A 15,620-nucleotide genomic window follows, 5' to 3' on the forward strand; every position below is an offset into this window, starting at 1 on the left:
AGCATGTAACCTTATTGAGCACAGTTCTTAAAACATCCAGTGATTTAATATATATTTTAAGACCTGATCAACTTTTCGTGAAAATTCATGCTTTTTTTAGTCAGAAACAACGTCCATTATCGTTGCAGATGCACAATGCCAGCTTTTTTTTATTAAGAAAATTACAACTCACTGTAAAGCTTATTTAAACATTAAGAGTTATACATTTAATAATAAAAAATCAACAAGAGACTTGTTTGATGTGATTTTTATTAAACAATAATTCATGGTTTTATTGATTTTAGCCATAAAAACAGTATTAAAAAATATAAATATGTGATTGGTTGTTGTTTGCTAAAACCACTAAGTACATATCTGTGTTTTAAAATACACATATTATAGACTATTATGCCAGTTAGTTTAAATTTAGTGTGTACACTTTTTATATAACAAGACTGGAAAAAAAACACATTCAAGTTAAATGCATTGTGTGGGAAGATGTAACTCCAGTTACAAATGAAAACTCCAGTTCGGTTGTGGTATATGAAGTAGTAAGTTTAACTTGTAGGCACATTAAGGTTTACTTGATTGGAAGAGAGATGATTACTGTAGTTCTTAACACATGTAACATGTAAATTTAGTATTTTTTTAAATACTTGATTATGTAAAGACATGTTGATGTTCAAATTGTGTTTATTTTGGCAGCATTTAATTGGTTAGGAAGTAAAGTTAGTGTATTGTTTGAAGATGAGTGGTACTGGAGAAATGCAGAGAGCCCAGATCGTAGTGGCAGATGCAGCTGATGCAGGCGGCTCATAGTAAAAGGCAGCTGCATTTAGACAGCTTCTCGTGGCTCAGCAGACCATGTTGGGTTGTGGCCAAATTCTGGATCAGGCCCCAGAAGTTTTTGAAGCTGATGCCTTCCCCATCTTTCACTCCCATTTGCTTCATCACTTCACCAACTTGTTCCGACTAGGGGTAAAGAAAGTAGCAAATGTCAATGGTGATCATGTGTTGTCTTTTTTCTTTTTCCAAGTTTGTATCTGAAAAGTAGCACTTTGTCTCCCTCAAGTGGGCAGTGGTTGGTCTGTTTGGCTCAGTAATAATAAGTCAATACTAACACACCCAACTTTCAGTTGAAACTTTTAAATATTGTGAATCTGCATTATTAAACCTAATAACATATTCATAAACATTTTATTTTCTCTTCAAATATGTACAGTCATACAGTTTTTTTTTCTTTTTGGTTACAAACATGTGAAAACATGATCTGTGAGCATATGTGCATCAGCACTGAATAATCTCTGAAGTACTGTTCATATGATACTGTTCATCGTTCAACTAAAATAAATACAAAATCTATGTCAGAAGTTCTCCCTCAAGCTGTAAAAAGCCTGTCATAACATGACCTGATACTGACTGCAGCTGAAGAGCATAGTTAGTTGGACTGCAGGAGAAACTATCTTGCAGAGCAACACCAGTCACCATTTTGCTCCCTGAATGGAGCCACACCCAGTGTCTGTCGCTGGCTCAACCTGAGTTTAAACTGATCTGTGTAATCAGCCCACGCCTCTATGCAAGGCAACAAACTCTGGGAAACATTTTCCAATAAACCAAGTAAATAAACCCCTACAGTAATTATATTCTAAAAAAAAACTTTGATTTGGGGGGCAGTTGTGGCTACAAGAACTTTTCTGTTATAAATATGGTGGAAATGTTACAAGCATTAGTGGATGGTTCATATTTGACAGCAAATCGAATCCAGTTCTGTTTATGATTATTTATAAAATATCTACCAATTTATGCTATTTAATTAAAATAATCACACATGCAATGTAATAGTAATTAAAACTTGCATGCTGGCTTAAAGTTATTTACAACCGGCTTTTCTGGTAAATGGGGCCAATAATAGCAAAGACAGAGCACTGTGTTTTCTACACAAAGTCAAAACACCACCAGAGAAACATCTCTCTAAAACAATGCAAGACATTAACTTTATGACAGCTATAGTTTATACTTTGTATTCTAAAACACTATTTACACAATACAGCAAAATACTGTGTTAGTGTAATCTTTTTACCATATTCTCCCATTATCTGTTTTACTGTAAAGACAACAGTGCTTAATGCTTTCACAGGAAATGAGTAATAGCAGTTCTGAGTCATTATTATCTTCTGGAATGGCATCATGGGTTTTTACCTTGATAAAAGTTGGCAGCTGGGAAGAGAGAAGGCTCTTGAACTCATCTGCCTTCAGCGTAGGCTGGTTATCCTTAGAAGCAGCATGGAAGTTTGTGACCAGGGTGTTAATGGCCTTTTCAAGGTCAGAATACTGGAACAATAAGAGAGTACAGATGATGCAATCAGACAGAGATATATACTTTAGATAAATAAAAGAATGTAGGTGGTGGTACAGAAAATGCTTTTAAAAAGTTTGTGCTAAAACCAAATGGTTTAAGTTTTGAAAATAAGTCTGTGGTTCTTTTAAAACAATCTTCATTGCTTAAGCTCTATCAAAAATCAAATTGAAAGCCTTTTGACTTACAGTGCTATAATTATTAAAGTATTTGAAAATTATTACTTCAGGTTTGGACTACTCAGTGAACATTCTGACTAGAACAATAATAAGCCCTTGTTTTTTGTTATTCACTTCTTTTCTCCAAGACTAAACGCCATATCAATGAACTCTGTAAACTGTGTTTATTCAAACTGCTCGCTTTCACACAATTATTCAGGATAGTACCTGAAATACCTGCATATCAGGCCCAAAACAGCCCGCCCCTCTGTGTACATAAGCACACAGACAGAAACCATTTTGCTGCTTTATTTAGACAAAAGTTTAGGATTTCATAGCTTTGACTTAACTTTATAATGTGAAAATAATAGGCTACATTCATTTTTCTGTCTACATAAGCCTAACAAATACATATTATCTAACTTATTCAGCCTAAATCAGAAACTTTCAACATACTTTTCCTAATTAACATAAGAAATCTTCGTCTTGCCCCTGCCTGATTGATTCCCCGTGCTTTCCATTTCTAAACAATGGCTGCATGTCAAAACCCACTGAGCTGCCTGTTTAGACAGCATTTTTGGGGGTATCATAAGTCATGAGGGTGGTACCGCAGTCAGCTTGCTATATATTTTGACACACAGCCATGCGTTTGCATAGATAAAACTAAGAACGTTCAGAAACGCACCGAAACTTTAAACTCATATGGCTTGAATTATCTTGACACTGGCCGTATTTCTGAGATTCTTTCTTTGTTACCATCCACACAGAAAGCGTTCCTGCGTAAAACATGGAGATTCGGTGCAGCGATGTGTTAAGGAACGCATATGCGTCTTTAAGAGTTAGATTTTTTTTAATCAATAAAAAACGGGAGTCTAGAAATATGAATAAATATTACAGCGGTAAAAGACATCCGTCAAACGAATGGTTGCGTCAGTGGCACAAGTTATCGACTGCTCGTGTAACAGGTAAACATGAGCGCAAACCTTAACCAAAACTTAAACAACTGTTATAGAGACTGTTTCACTTCTTTTGACAACAACGTAATAGATTTTCTGGACACCGTTTCGGTCAAGTGCGGAAGATTACCGAGACTGACAGGCAAACGCCAAGTTTGAGGCGCAGTCCGCTTTCAAACCGACGAGAATCAGCTTACATAAAACACTCATAAACTAAACACCTAAAACTAATCTGAAATAAACGAACAATAATAAATACACAATATACCGTACACTACATACCTCTGTCGCCATTTGATTTGGTTTGTTATATTTTCTTGGCTCTAGAAAAACTTTACTCTTCCCGTCGTGTTGCACTCGATTTACTTCACACTCTCAGCTTCCCATCGCTTCTGTCACATCTTGGCTGACATCCTGAATCCTCCCACTTGGGCAGAAAAAAAAAAAAAAAAAAAAAACTAAACCCACCTTCCTTCTCAGTGACTTCTATGGGAAAATGTCTTTTGTAATTTGATGCTTTCGGACAGTAAACCTAACAGGGGTGGAGATTATCAAGTTTCGCACTCTGGAAAAACTCTGGAAAACCAGGTTTCCGTATGACACATTTTTTTGTTGATGGATGAAAACTATTGGCAAACAGACGCCTCTGCTCCTTCGGGAACACATCTGGAAGCTCTCAGGATAAAAATTCTTTTGCTCAACAACAGGCCCCTAGTTCTGAATAGCTTGAAGTGTAATTAGGATTGGCTTTTATTTTTGATTTGGTTTAATCTTTTAAGAAGTTAGAAGTTGTTAGGATATTTGATCAATAGAACCAAACGTTTCAAGTAAGATGTTTTGATCAAAAACAACTGTACTGTCTGGATTTGCATTGAGCAAGGCGTGTCATTTACAGATCAAAATCCACTGTCTTTTAGGCTCCAAGTTTCCTCTGCTTGTTTTTTTTTTCTTTCTTTCTTTTTAAACAGTTCTTGCAATGCACAGGCAAGGACATGCTCAGTTTTTGGGTGGGTGCAATGGGATTACGAGACTTGACACTCCTTTGACAACATTACAGGAGTGATTTACTACAGCATATAGGACAGCAATGTACAGGTGTGTGCGTATAAGCATGCATATTTACACATAAACAAACTGAGCAATGAATCAGTCAATGTGTCATCATCTTCAAACGATTGCTCCACCCTCTTGTGCAAAAAAAGTAATTGATATTGAGGTTTGGGTAACTGATTAATTTACACAAGCAGAATAATATCAATACTTCAGGTGTTCAGAGAACACTTCTGTTGTGTTTAAAATATGGTTAAATTGTACAGCTGAACGAACTGATGCATTTACTTCAAAATTATACAATTATTAAAACAATGTTTTAAAATACTTTAAAGTAAAACTTTAAATTTGACAATAATTTAAAGCACACTTTGTGAAAGTGAACTCTTATTAAGTATATTTCAGGGGTATTTTATTTCATTAAAAGTTTTATATCTAATTATATATTTTTTAAAAGTAGTCTAAGTGCAAATTCAATACAATTAAATGTACTTCTTTTCATAAGGGAAAACAAAGGCCCTTTTGTGTCTGTTTTATAAAGTGATGTCAGTTGTATTTAGTGCATGTTGATTCTGGTTAGTTATTTAAATCCATTTGAAGCCATCATGGCTCAGACCCATATTTAGTTAAATCATAGATCTTTTTCTTTTCTCTTTCTTGCTACACACAATGTCACATTTGTTTAATTTTCAGTGTAAGCACAAACAGCCGTGTTTTTCATTGCAGATGTTAATTTCAGCTCAGTTCAAGTCTACATTCTTCACATACCATGCAGTTTTTTTTTTGGATGGCACACTGCCATTTGCAAACTGCCTGTTTTACCTGCGGTCTGAAATGTAACATATTTACAAAGGAAACAAATGTGCTTTGAACGTACAGACTCGTGTTCACACTTGTGCGTTTGTGATGCATGGATTACACATGCGTAAGTATTTGCTCAATAAATGTGTCATCATCTACCTGTAGAGAGGTGTTTTAATGAATGCAGTATTAGTGAAAGGAATCAAAGAGTCCTTATAATGCTATTTTTAACAATCCTAAATATGTATTGGTTTTACGATAAAAACAATACTTTTCTCTTAGCACCTTCTCACCTTATTTATGCCCATATTGGTGTCTTAATGATATTATTACCTTTTGAAAAGTTGTAAACTTTTACATAAAATTGACATAATTTTAAAAGCGTTTTTTCCCTAAGAGTGTAAAAACTGATTTCTCCAAAACCCAATTTTTTTAGAGGTTACTCTGATTAGTCAGATTGGTCTACCACAGAGATGCCCAAAGTAAAGCATGTGGGCCAAAGTTAATCTTTAGTTAAACCCATTGTAACCTTTGATTTGGCCCACCATCCCATCTGAGAATAATGGAGAGGATTGGGGAGAATGCCTTTAACAGAGATTGTCATTTCTAATTTGACGTAACCTGACGTGTGAGCAATTCAAGGCAAAAAACAGTGTAAAATTGTTTTTATTTTTATTGTAATAAGTTCATTATAAAATGTAAAAAAAATTATTATACCATATTAGTTAACAAAAAGCAATGTTTTCTAGTTATTTTTAAATATTAAATACATTTCAGCCCACTAGCCTCAACAAAACTTAGGTTTTTGGCCCTTCATAAAAAAAGTTTGGGCACCCCTGGTCTACCACTTACAGTTTCTATCAGAAACCAAAAAATCTGTTTCTGGATTTCAATTTTGAGCCTGAGTCTTCATCATTTGAATGTAAAAAGTAGGATTTGATTTGCTTTTGCTGAGCGGAAAACAACTTCTTCTCAACATTCCAGCTCAACAGCCCTTTTTCAGGCCTTAATGTTTGAAAGCTGAAATAAATATATGTCGGTGAAGACCATTTTGTCATAAACCTACATAGGTTTGTACAAAAATTATGACTGAAATTACTAACAGATAGTTTCAGACTGTTCAGAATCATAAAATTTTGCAAAGGTTGAACGAAAATCACACAAAACTGGATTTTCTATACATTTAAGTAAATTATTCATTCATTCATTTTCTTTTTCGAGGTCACCACAGCCGAATGAACCAGCATATGTTTTTACGCAGCAGATGCCATTCCAGCTGCAACCCAACACTGGGAAACACCCATACACTCTTGCATTTACACACATACACTAAGGACAATTTTTTAGCTAACCCAATTCACCTATACCACATGTCTTTGGACTGTGGGTGAAGCCGGAGCACCCGGAGGAAACCCACGCGAACACGGTGAGAACATGCAAACTCCACTCAGAAACGCCAACTGGCTTTGGTAAATTGAAAAGGGAAATTAAAAACAATTATTATCATATTTCAAACAAAAAAATTTACCAGACCTACTAGCAACATTCGTCCATCCATTTTCAATAGCTTGCACTGTGTAGGGTAACTAGTAACCTAACTGAAATAACAGGAGAGTGCCTTCCAATTTATTAAAGTACATAAAAGTGTATAAAGTGAAGCAGGAAAGCTGAGTTCATGGGATTAATTTCTTGTCATCTCAACAAAGGCTAAAACATGACAGATAGATTTCATATTTACTCTTCCTGCTCTGATGCCGATGTCACAATAACCTGTTCTGTTCAAACCTGTGCTCAACTAAATCTACGTCTGCCCCACCTTAATTTATCATTACCATTGACATCACATAGTCATCATGACTCTCATTGTATCCATTTCAACCACAGATCTTTCTTTCTGTCTTTTCATCAGTCCCGAGGCACAGGCCCCAATCAAAAAATATATCTTTCTGCTACTGCACTCAGCTATTGTAGGAGAGCAGATTCAACAAGGGGCCTCATGATGATTTAATTTAAAGTTTGGATAAAATCTAAATTTTAATGTTTATTTTACTAGAACACTTTGTTAGTCTTTAATGTGAACAATTAAGTGCAAGTTCATCCACTGACAAAAAAACCCCAAACAAAAACATTGTTTTGTTAATCTTTTATCAAAATCTCACCATGTGCTTCATTCTGGAATGGCAGTCCTTCTATGAAGATGTCAGCTTAATGGATTGGGTGAAATATTCTTTGCCACACCCCTTTAACAATTAGTTTGCTGTGAGGGAAAGATGAAAGGAGCGCAAAAATAAAAGCCCCGCCCCTACTTAACATTAGATTCAGTTGGAAATACGTCATCATACTGATGATAAACTAATGATGAAATAAAAAAGTCTGCAGCAATTTCCGGTTCACAAGGACTTTTAAGTAAGACAAAACAAGCATTACAATTAGATAAAAAAATAATTATTGTCAGTGAAATGTCTAATGAGGGTCCATCAAAATAAAGTGCTAGCAGATACACTCCAGGTTGTTTCAAACCAACTTTGGGTCAAATATGGACAAACTCAATGAGCGGGTACATTTTTCAGTGGTAGGGTGTGTCCTTAACTTACTGCATATAGGTAGGTTAAAACAGCCTTAAAATATTTTTAAAGTGTATTAAGCAGACAATCTACTAATAGGGGAGTGCGGGGCACAAAGTAACTCGGGGTAAAATGTAACACAGAGTTTTAATGTATTTGCTCGGGGTTAACCATGGCATGCTTCTGAGGTTTTCTAGTCTGATCTCACGAGAAAACATAAGTATTTTACGTTTTGTCAGTTATTGGCTGATTGGCTATTGGCTAACGAGTTCAGTCGTACGAAATTGTACGATTTTAAAAAGGAGGTGTGGCACCTAAACCCACCCCTAAACCCAACCGTCATTGGAGGATGAGCAAATCGTACTAAATTGTACGAATTAGATTGTACGAATTCATAAGAATTAGGCACTAAATCAAAAAGTTACGAATTGCCGTGAGATTGTGTTGGGTTTTCACCACAGTGTCGGCAGACGTCTTCCTGCCAATTATTTAAAAAGTTCAGTGAAATATGCATGAGAAACACAGGAGAAACCATTTTTGCAGCATAAAAATATTTTTTATTATGCTCTATTTTTTTTTAAATCTGTAAAAGTATGTCAGTTAAATCTTATATTGTTGTATTTACCATCTTCTAGGCTAAAAGATGGAACCATTTTAAAAGATGTAAGAAACACACAGTGACTGCTAGCCAGTTTTGAGGAAAACACGACACGGGGTTAGTTGTAAAAGGGTGTTACAAATAAGCTTCAAACTGTTGGACCCCAATTAAACTAACACAATAATTTTTGATGTTTTGACTGTATTGTTGGGAACATTTTTAAATAGTTTTTTAATAGAAAATATTTTTGAATATCATTTTTTATTGCTTATAATGCAAATAAATGCATTGTATAATAATGGATAACAATGCTGTAAAATCAAAAATGTTTATCCATTAGATAAATAAATAAAGATGCTGTGCTATGTAGAATAAAAAAATTGAGCTACTGTAAGTACTGAGGTAAATATAGCTATTTAAAGTAAACTGGATTCAAATTAATTGTGTGAAATCTGACTTTATAGGCAGATGTTAAAACTAACCCTCTGTCTGTTACAACTTGCTCCGCAAGTAGGGTAAATAGTAACATCTTTACTCCTGGCACTTTTGGCAATACTGCACAGAAGTCATAGGTCCGGCCATCATACTTTCAGTGCTCATTTGTAGAAGAGGCTTGCGTGTTGGTAAAAAAATTATTTGTCTAACCCTGTTACTTTGTTCATTATTTGGCCAAAACCAAAGTGTTGCTCCCCCCGCTCTCCCCTACTGTAAGGACTGTTATTTGACAAGTTGCAAAGTGGACTATTGAAATAAAATGATATCTTATTTTCTTGGCCTATAAAATATCAACTTAGATGTTAGATTTGCTGCATGAGGTTTACTCGAAATTACTGAAAAAACAAAATTCTAGATTTACATCTGTGTTTGGATTTTGATTCAGATTTTTCTTCCTTTCAGGCTTTCAAATTCAACATCTAATATTTTAGGTTTTATTAAAGCTCAGTGTAGTGTGCTGAGGTCCTGCAATTCAGTCAGACTGGTAATAATACCAGACAACAGTGGTGCGATTGGACATCGATGTGCATTTGTTTTGGGCACAAGTTTTGTTTTGAGTATCCTGTGTTTTTTCTTTTCTGTAGTCTTTGACTTCAAGAAGAAGACCTATCAGATGCCTGAAAGGAAGACCAGGTTTATGCTGACCTAAACAAAAGAAGTTTAGATTCAGTTGAGTGAAACTAAGACTATAAAGATGAGCCTGTGGCTGCTGATGATTTGGGTATCTTACGCTATGGGATCAGGTAAATTAATATTATTCATTTTGATCATCTTTTATGGATAAAAGGGTCTGCAAAATGCATATTTGCTAACAGAAAGTTTTGTGACTACTAGAAAATTGCTATAACAAATGTGCTAATGGATTTAAGTAGTTAAAATTAATTAAATTGTTTTTTTTTTTTTTGTATATTTGCATTTAATATCCAGAAACCAAATTATTATTAATGGGATTGATATAGTACAATGATTAGATTGTTGTCATTGCTGGAAATGAAATACTTCTTTAATATCAGTTGAAAATTCAGTTGTAAAAGGAAGTAAGATTATTGACACAATAACAGACATTACAATCTTTTTCATCTAGTAACAGAGCCGTCCATCGTGACGCAGTGGCCGATGGTGGCTGAGGTGACAGCTGGAGAGGACGTTGTTTTAAAATGCAGTATTATAGAGTTATACTCCTCGTGTTCAACAGTGACTTGGCTAAGAGTCAATTCAGAAAACGCAACAATCAGCCGCACCAACAGACTTCAACTGGATGCTCAGAACTCAGAATCTGAACCAAGCGTTTGTACTGCTGTTATCACCAACTCAACGGTGCATGACTCCAGTATTTACTACTGTGCAGCTGCCCATAGCCGCTTCGCTCACATTGGAAATGGATCCAGAGTCATTGTGAAAGGTGAGATCTTGTGTATTTCAAAATAATAATAGTCCAGAATGGGCCTCAGCAATTTCTTCAATTGACAATCTAAATTTCTCTTATTTTATCAAAATGCAACAATGATTCTGTTATTGTTCTGTTTATTACCATTAAGCTGCTTTGAATCTGTCTGTATTATTTAAAGCACTATATAAATAAAAGTGTGATTTAAATTAATAAAGTAAAAGATGTCTGATGGCAGATGATGGCTGATCAGGCTAGAATTCTACAACTTTCCAAATTATTAGAAAATAGATCGCCCAAAAATAAGGTCAAAACATTAAAATAACTAGGAATGCGTACAATATATATATATATATATATATATATATATATATATATATATATATATATATATATATATATATATATATATATATAAATTTTAATTGCCTTTTTAAAAACTTTTTGATCTTACATTTTAGCACCTATAACACTAAATTATTCAAAAGTTAAGCAATAAATTACCATTATACTAAAACCATGTGAAAAGGGGCCATAAACATCCAAACCATTTTGACTTTTTATGAAGCACTTTTCACAATTTGCATTGCTTTAAAGAATTTTTATTCAAAGTCATGATGTTAATGTTTATTATTACTTTATGTCTTTATGATTTATATTTTTAGAGTTTGTGTATTTACCTGATCACAATGTGATTAAGAAAACAGATTTTTAATGAAAACACAGGTTGTCCATTCACTCGGCCAGTCTTTTTAACATGTTACCTTAGATCAGTGTTTCTCAACAGCGTTCCTGGAGGACCGGCAGCTCTGCACGTTTTTTCATGTCTCTTTAACCAAACACATCTAATTCATATCATCAGCTCATTAGCAGAGACTGAAAGAAAGGAGACATCCAAAACATGCAGTGCTGGTGGTCCTCCAGGAACGTGGTTGAGAAACACTGTCCTAGACCACATAACTAGGCTTAAGTTGCACAGGTATTTTTGGACAATAGAAACATAAAATACATTGTATTTGTCAACATTGTAGATCTTTTCTAATGGTAAAAGCATAAGTTAAGTAAAAGATAAAGTTTCATTAAGATATTTTGTAAATTTCTTACTATAAATACGTCAAAACATAATTTTTGATTATTAATATAGATTGCTAACTTAATTTTAATGACTTCAAAGGTTATTTATGAGTATTTAGATTTTCTTGAACCCTCAGAATAATTTTATCTATGCCAAATATTGTCCTAAAACATCAATGGAAGCCTCTGTATTATTTTAAATGATGTATCTTTATTAGATGAATTTGATTAGATTAGATGAATCTTATTTTTTTTTAAGAATCACATACTGTGCATATCCTTTTCCATCTTAAATTTCAATGTAAACTGTTAATAACTGTTCTTGTGCGAGATTTCAAAAGGCAAATACCCTGAACATGAAATAATTCTGATACAATCCAATGTGCTTTTACAGCAATGTATTACAATAATATGGTAAGAAATTGCAGTGTGCAATAAAACTGCAGCAAAACAAGGTTTTTTATAGAGGAAAACGAAAAAGTGAAGTGAATAGCTGTGCTCATTCTTAGATGTTATAACACATTTTGTCTTCACACAGCTATCAATATGCAGTTGATCTACAATGCCAAACACAAATAACAGTCATAGAATTCCAGATGTGGGCAAAACTCATGAATGTTCTAGATTGCGAAGTGATCAATTATGTCTCTCAAACCCATATCCCCAAATGTTCAGTCTTTACCTGTACTAATATGTAGGTTGTCATATACAGAATTCAACTCAAGGATCAATACATAGTAGTAAAATTATTTATTTCTAATTTTCTTTGTCTACAAATAAACAGTGCCTTGCATTTATTGCATTACACAACACATTAGCGTAGTAATACTCATTTCTATTTGAATTCATTTTTACATTCATTCATTTTCTTCTAATCTGGGGTCGCCACAGCGGAATGAATCGCCAACTTATCCAGCATATGTTTTTACACAGCGGATGCTCTTCCAGCTGCAACTCATCACTGGGAAACACCCATACACTCTCATTCACACACATACACTACGGACAGTTTTTTAGCTTACCCAATTCACCTGTACCGCATGTCTTTGGATTTGTTGGGGAATCCGGAGCACCTGGAGGAAATCCACGCGAACACAGGGAGAACATGCAAATTCTACACTGAAATGCCAACTGACCCAGCCGAGGCTTAAACCAGCTACCTTCTTGCTTTGAGGCGACAGCACTACCTACTGCGCCACCACGTCGCACTTTCATTTTAACATTTAATTCTTAATTATAACATGCTGAATTGTACTTGCGCCCATAAAAATAAAGGTTCCAAAAAGGAGTTTTCATAATGATGCCATAGATAGAAGAACCATTTTCAACAAATAATTTGAAGAACATGTTATTTATCTAATGAAAATATGACTGCGAGAATGTTAAATGAAAAGGGATATTTCACCCAAAATTATTATTTACTCATTCTCAAGTGGTTCAGAACGAGGGATGAACTGATACCACTTTTTTACAAACCGATAGAAGTATTTTAATTTGTAATTTGTGAAATACCGAGTACCGATTCCGATACTTCTTAGATTTGGTTTCAATGAAAATGCAATTAATTTGAAAGGAGTTTTTTTTTTTTTTTGCCTGTGACAAGGATGAACACAAAAATCTTTAACAAAAGGCTATTCCATGCCAAAAAATATACATATATTGTTGATAACCCTGTAAATCCATTGACCTTATCTAATAACGATTAAGTATGGACATTTAACGAATAGGTTATCCTTGCATAAACACTTACACAAAGTGTGTGCAGTACTCCCACAAATATGCATACTCTCATATTAAAAATCGAGCCTGATCTCACGAGAAAATTTAAGTATTTTACGTTTTGTCAGTTTAGTGGCTAATTCGAACAAATTCGTATGAATTCAGTTGTACGAAAATGAACGATTTTAAAAAACCCTAAACCCAACCATCATTGGGTGATGAGTAAATCTTACCAAATAGTACGAGTGAGATTGTACGAATTGATACGAATTAGCCACTAAATCAAAAATGTATGAATTGCCGTGAGATTGTGTTGAAAAAAATCGCACAACCATCATCTCGCAATGTTTCTAGACTCTTTTGCCGCAGTAATGATCAGCTCTGATACTTTTATTTAGCCTGTAGTCCACTATATAATAGTTTAGATTTTTTACATAATATTCCATTACTTAAAATTTCTTTCATTTTTTTATTTATAGTTTATGTGTAAAATGAGTGCTAGCTTGTTTTGTTGTGATCATTATGCAAGGATCATATTGCATAATCGTTTTATTCTTCAGTAGCTTATAGATTCGTTATTAATGTATTTTATAAACTGATTGTTTATAATGACTAAGCTATTAATATATAAGACATTAATTAATACATTACGACAGGTAGGTGAACAAAGTAAGAAAGTCAGGTAGGACAACAAATCACGTCCACGTAATGAAATACTGTTGAGTGGTATCAGTGGTATCGACATTTCATGTACGATACAAGTACGAGTATTTTAACCAAGTATCGACCCGATACTGGTATCGGTGCATTCATATTCAGAACATTTATGAGTTTCTTCTACTGCTAGATAGAAAGCTGAAAACATGTAGACATTAGCTATGTTTCCACCCACCTATTTTTATGCGCATTTTGCATATGCGCTTAAAAAAACGGTTGATGGAAACGCCATGATGCACATAAATTTTGAAAATGCGCATAAAACACTTATCTTGACTTATTACTTATCTAAACACTTAACTACAATGGAAACACTTTTACCGCACAAATTTTATGCGCATTAAAAAAGGTCATGTGATTTTGTTATGAGATCATGTGATGATCAAAATGTGTGTAAATGGACAAACCAGCAGGCTGAGCACACTGTAAAACATCTGAAGTGTTGTTTTGGTCATTCTAAAATGCTTTACCGTGTAAGTATTAGTGTTATTATATTATTAACTACCTCCAGAATCAAGAGCGTCTGTGCCCCACGTCTGACACCTTCAAACGCCACCGCGCGTTCAGTGTGTGTCAGGATTGCCTTCTGAGGCGCAAGTCATTTATTAGATGAAGAAAAGATTGACGCAGCTTCTCCTACTGCAGTAAATTCAATTTTTCCTTTTGATATTTGGCGCCAGTTGAACAGGAAGTGACGATTTTGTTCACTTCGACTCGTTGGATGGAACCGCTGCTTTATTCGCACGTCTTTTATGTGATAATCCTGTTTTGCGCAGAAAGTTAATTCACATTTTTGGATGGAAACAGCTATTGACTTCTATAGTGGGAAAAAAAAAGTGGTTACAGATTTCCAATTTTCTCATAAAGGTTTGGAAAACAAAGTAAAGGGTGAGTAAATGATGGTAGAATTTCCATTTTTGGGTGAAATATCGCCTTCAGGAAACCATTATTTTTATAGTGCTTATGACTCAGACTCTATACCAGAGATAAACCTATTTAAGAGCTGCTAACTGCAAAATGTCTTTTGATGTTTGGTATTTCTTTCCACTGTAGTCTAATGTTTCCTCTAATCTCTTTCCAGAACACACTGTGCTTCCTGTTATTGATATTCTTACGCCGCTGATCACGAATGCTCCTTTAGTCCCGCTTCAGTGTGTTGTGACGGGGGCCAAATCTTCACAGGTTCGAATGCACTGGTCTGTGGAGGGAAGAAAAGAGAAAGGACAGGCGGTTTTGAAACATGGAAATGATGGGGCCGTTCAGATCAGCAGGAACCAGATCCTGATCACTGCTGAGGAATGGGAGAGGAAGATGCAGTGTGTGTGCGTAGTGGAATTGGGAGGACAGATCTTTACCAAAACCCTTCAGACATATGGTACAGTATAACAATATAAAAGAATGACTAAAATACAATAGCATTTAAGGTTTTGGGGATTTTTTTTTTTTTAGAATTTGCAATTAACTGATTAAATGTGAGAGGAAAGACATTTCTATTGATAAAAAATTTCTTTGAACAATTGCCAGTCTCAGTTTCCCAGTACTGGGTTGCAGCTGGAAGGGCATCCGCTGCTTAAAACATATGCTGGAATAGTTGGTGGGTCAATCCACTGTGGTGACCCCTGATAAATAAGGGAAGCCAAATGAATGAATGAATGAATGAATGAATGAATGAATTTCCAATTTCAGTTTCCATGACACTGTTTCCAGTACTGATAATAATAAATGTTTTTATCAGCATACTAGAACAATTTCTAAATTATGTGACA

The 15,620-nt window shown here is 34.6% G+C and overlaps 2 protein-coding genes across 2 annotated transcripts; one reads left to right on the top strand and one right to left on the bottom strand.

Moving 5' to 3' along the window:
* Nucleotides 1-232: 232 nt before the first annotated feature.
* Nucleotides 233-3,859, bottom strand: s100v2 (S100 calcium binding protein V2). The gene is made up of 3 exons (XM_056479123.1): nucleotides 3,732-3,859; nucleotides 2,179-2,310; nucleotides 233-951 (listed from the first exon to the last, which is right to left on the bottom strand). Exons 1-3 carry the CDS (start codon nucleotides 3,741-3,743, stop codon nucleotides 793-795), a joined length of 303 nt encoding a protein of 100 aa, XP_056335098.1. The 5' UTR covers nucleotides 3,744-3,859; the 3' UTR covers nucleotides 233-792.
* A 5,715-nt stretch (nucleotides 3,860-9,574) lies between these two features.
* LOC130247258 (Ig heavy chain C region) lies at nucleotides 9,575-15,257 on the top strand. The gene is made up of 3 exons (XM_056480489.1): nucleotides 9,575-9,700; nucleotides 10,042-10,359; nucleotides 14,936-15,257. Exons 1-3 carry the CDS (start codon nucleotides 9,652-9,654, stop codon nucleotides 15,238-15,240), a joined length of 672 nt encoding a protein of 223 aa, XP_056336464.1. The 5' UTR covers nucleotides 9,575-9,651; the 3' UTR covers nucleotides 15,241-15,257.
* Nucleotides 15,258-15,620: the final 363 nt, after the last annotated feature.

This window comes from Danio aesculapii, chromosome 19, assembly GCF_903798145.1.
Source record: "Danio aesculapii chromosome 19, fDanAes4.1, whole genome shotgun sequence".
NCBI lineage: Eukaryota > Metazoa > Chordata > Actinopteri > Cypriniformes > Danionidae > Danio > Danio aesculapii.

Bases quoted from the DNA above. Each gene is read 5' to 3' on its own strand.
- LOC130247258 (XM_056480489.1), top strand. From the start codon at position 9,652: ATGAGCCTGTGGCTGCTGATGATTTGGGTATCTTACGCTATGGGATCA. The intron at 9,701-10,041 runs GTAAATTAATAT...TTTTTCATCTAG, and splicing joins ATCTTACGCTATGGGATCAG to TAACAGAGCCGTCCATCGTG. The intron at 10,360-14,935 runs GTGAGATCTTGT...ATCTCTTTCCAG, and splicing joins ATCCAGAGTCATTGTGAAAG to AACACACTGTGCTTCCTGTT.
- s100v2 (XM_056479123.1), bottom strand. The intron at 952-2,178 runs GTAAAAACCCAT...CTTTACCCCTAG, and splicing joins AGCTGCCAACTTTTATCAAG to TCGGAACAAGTTGGTGAAGT.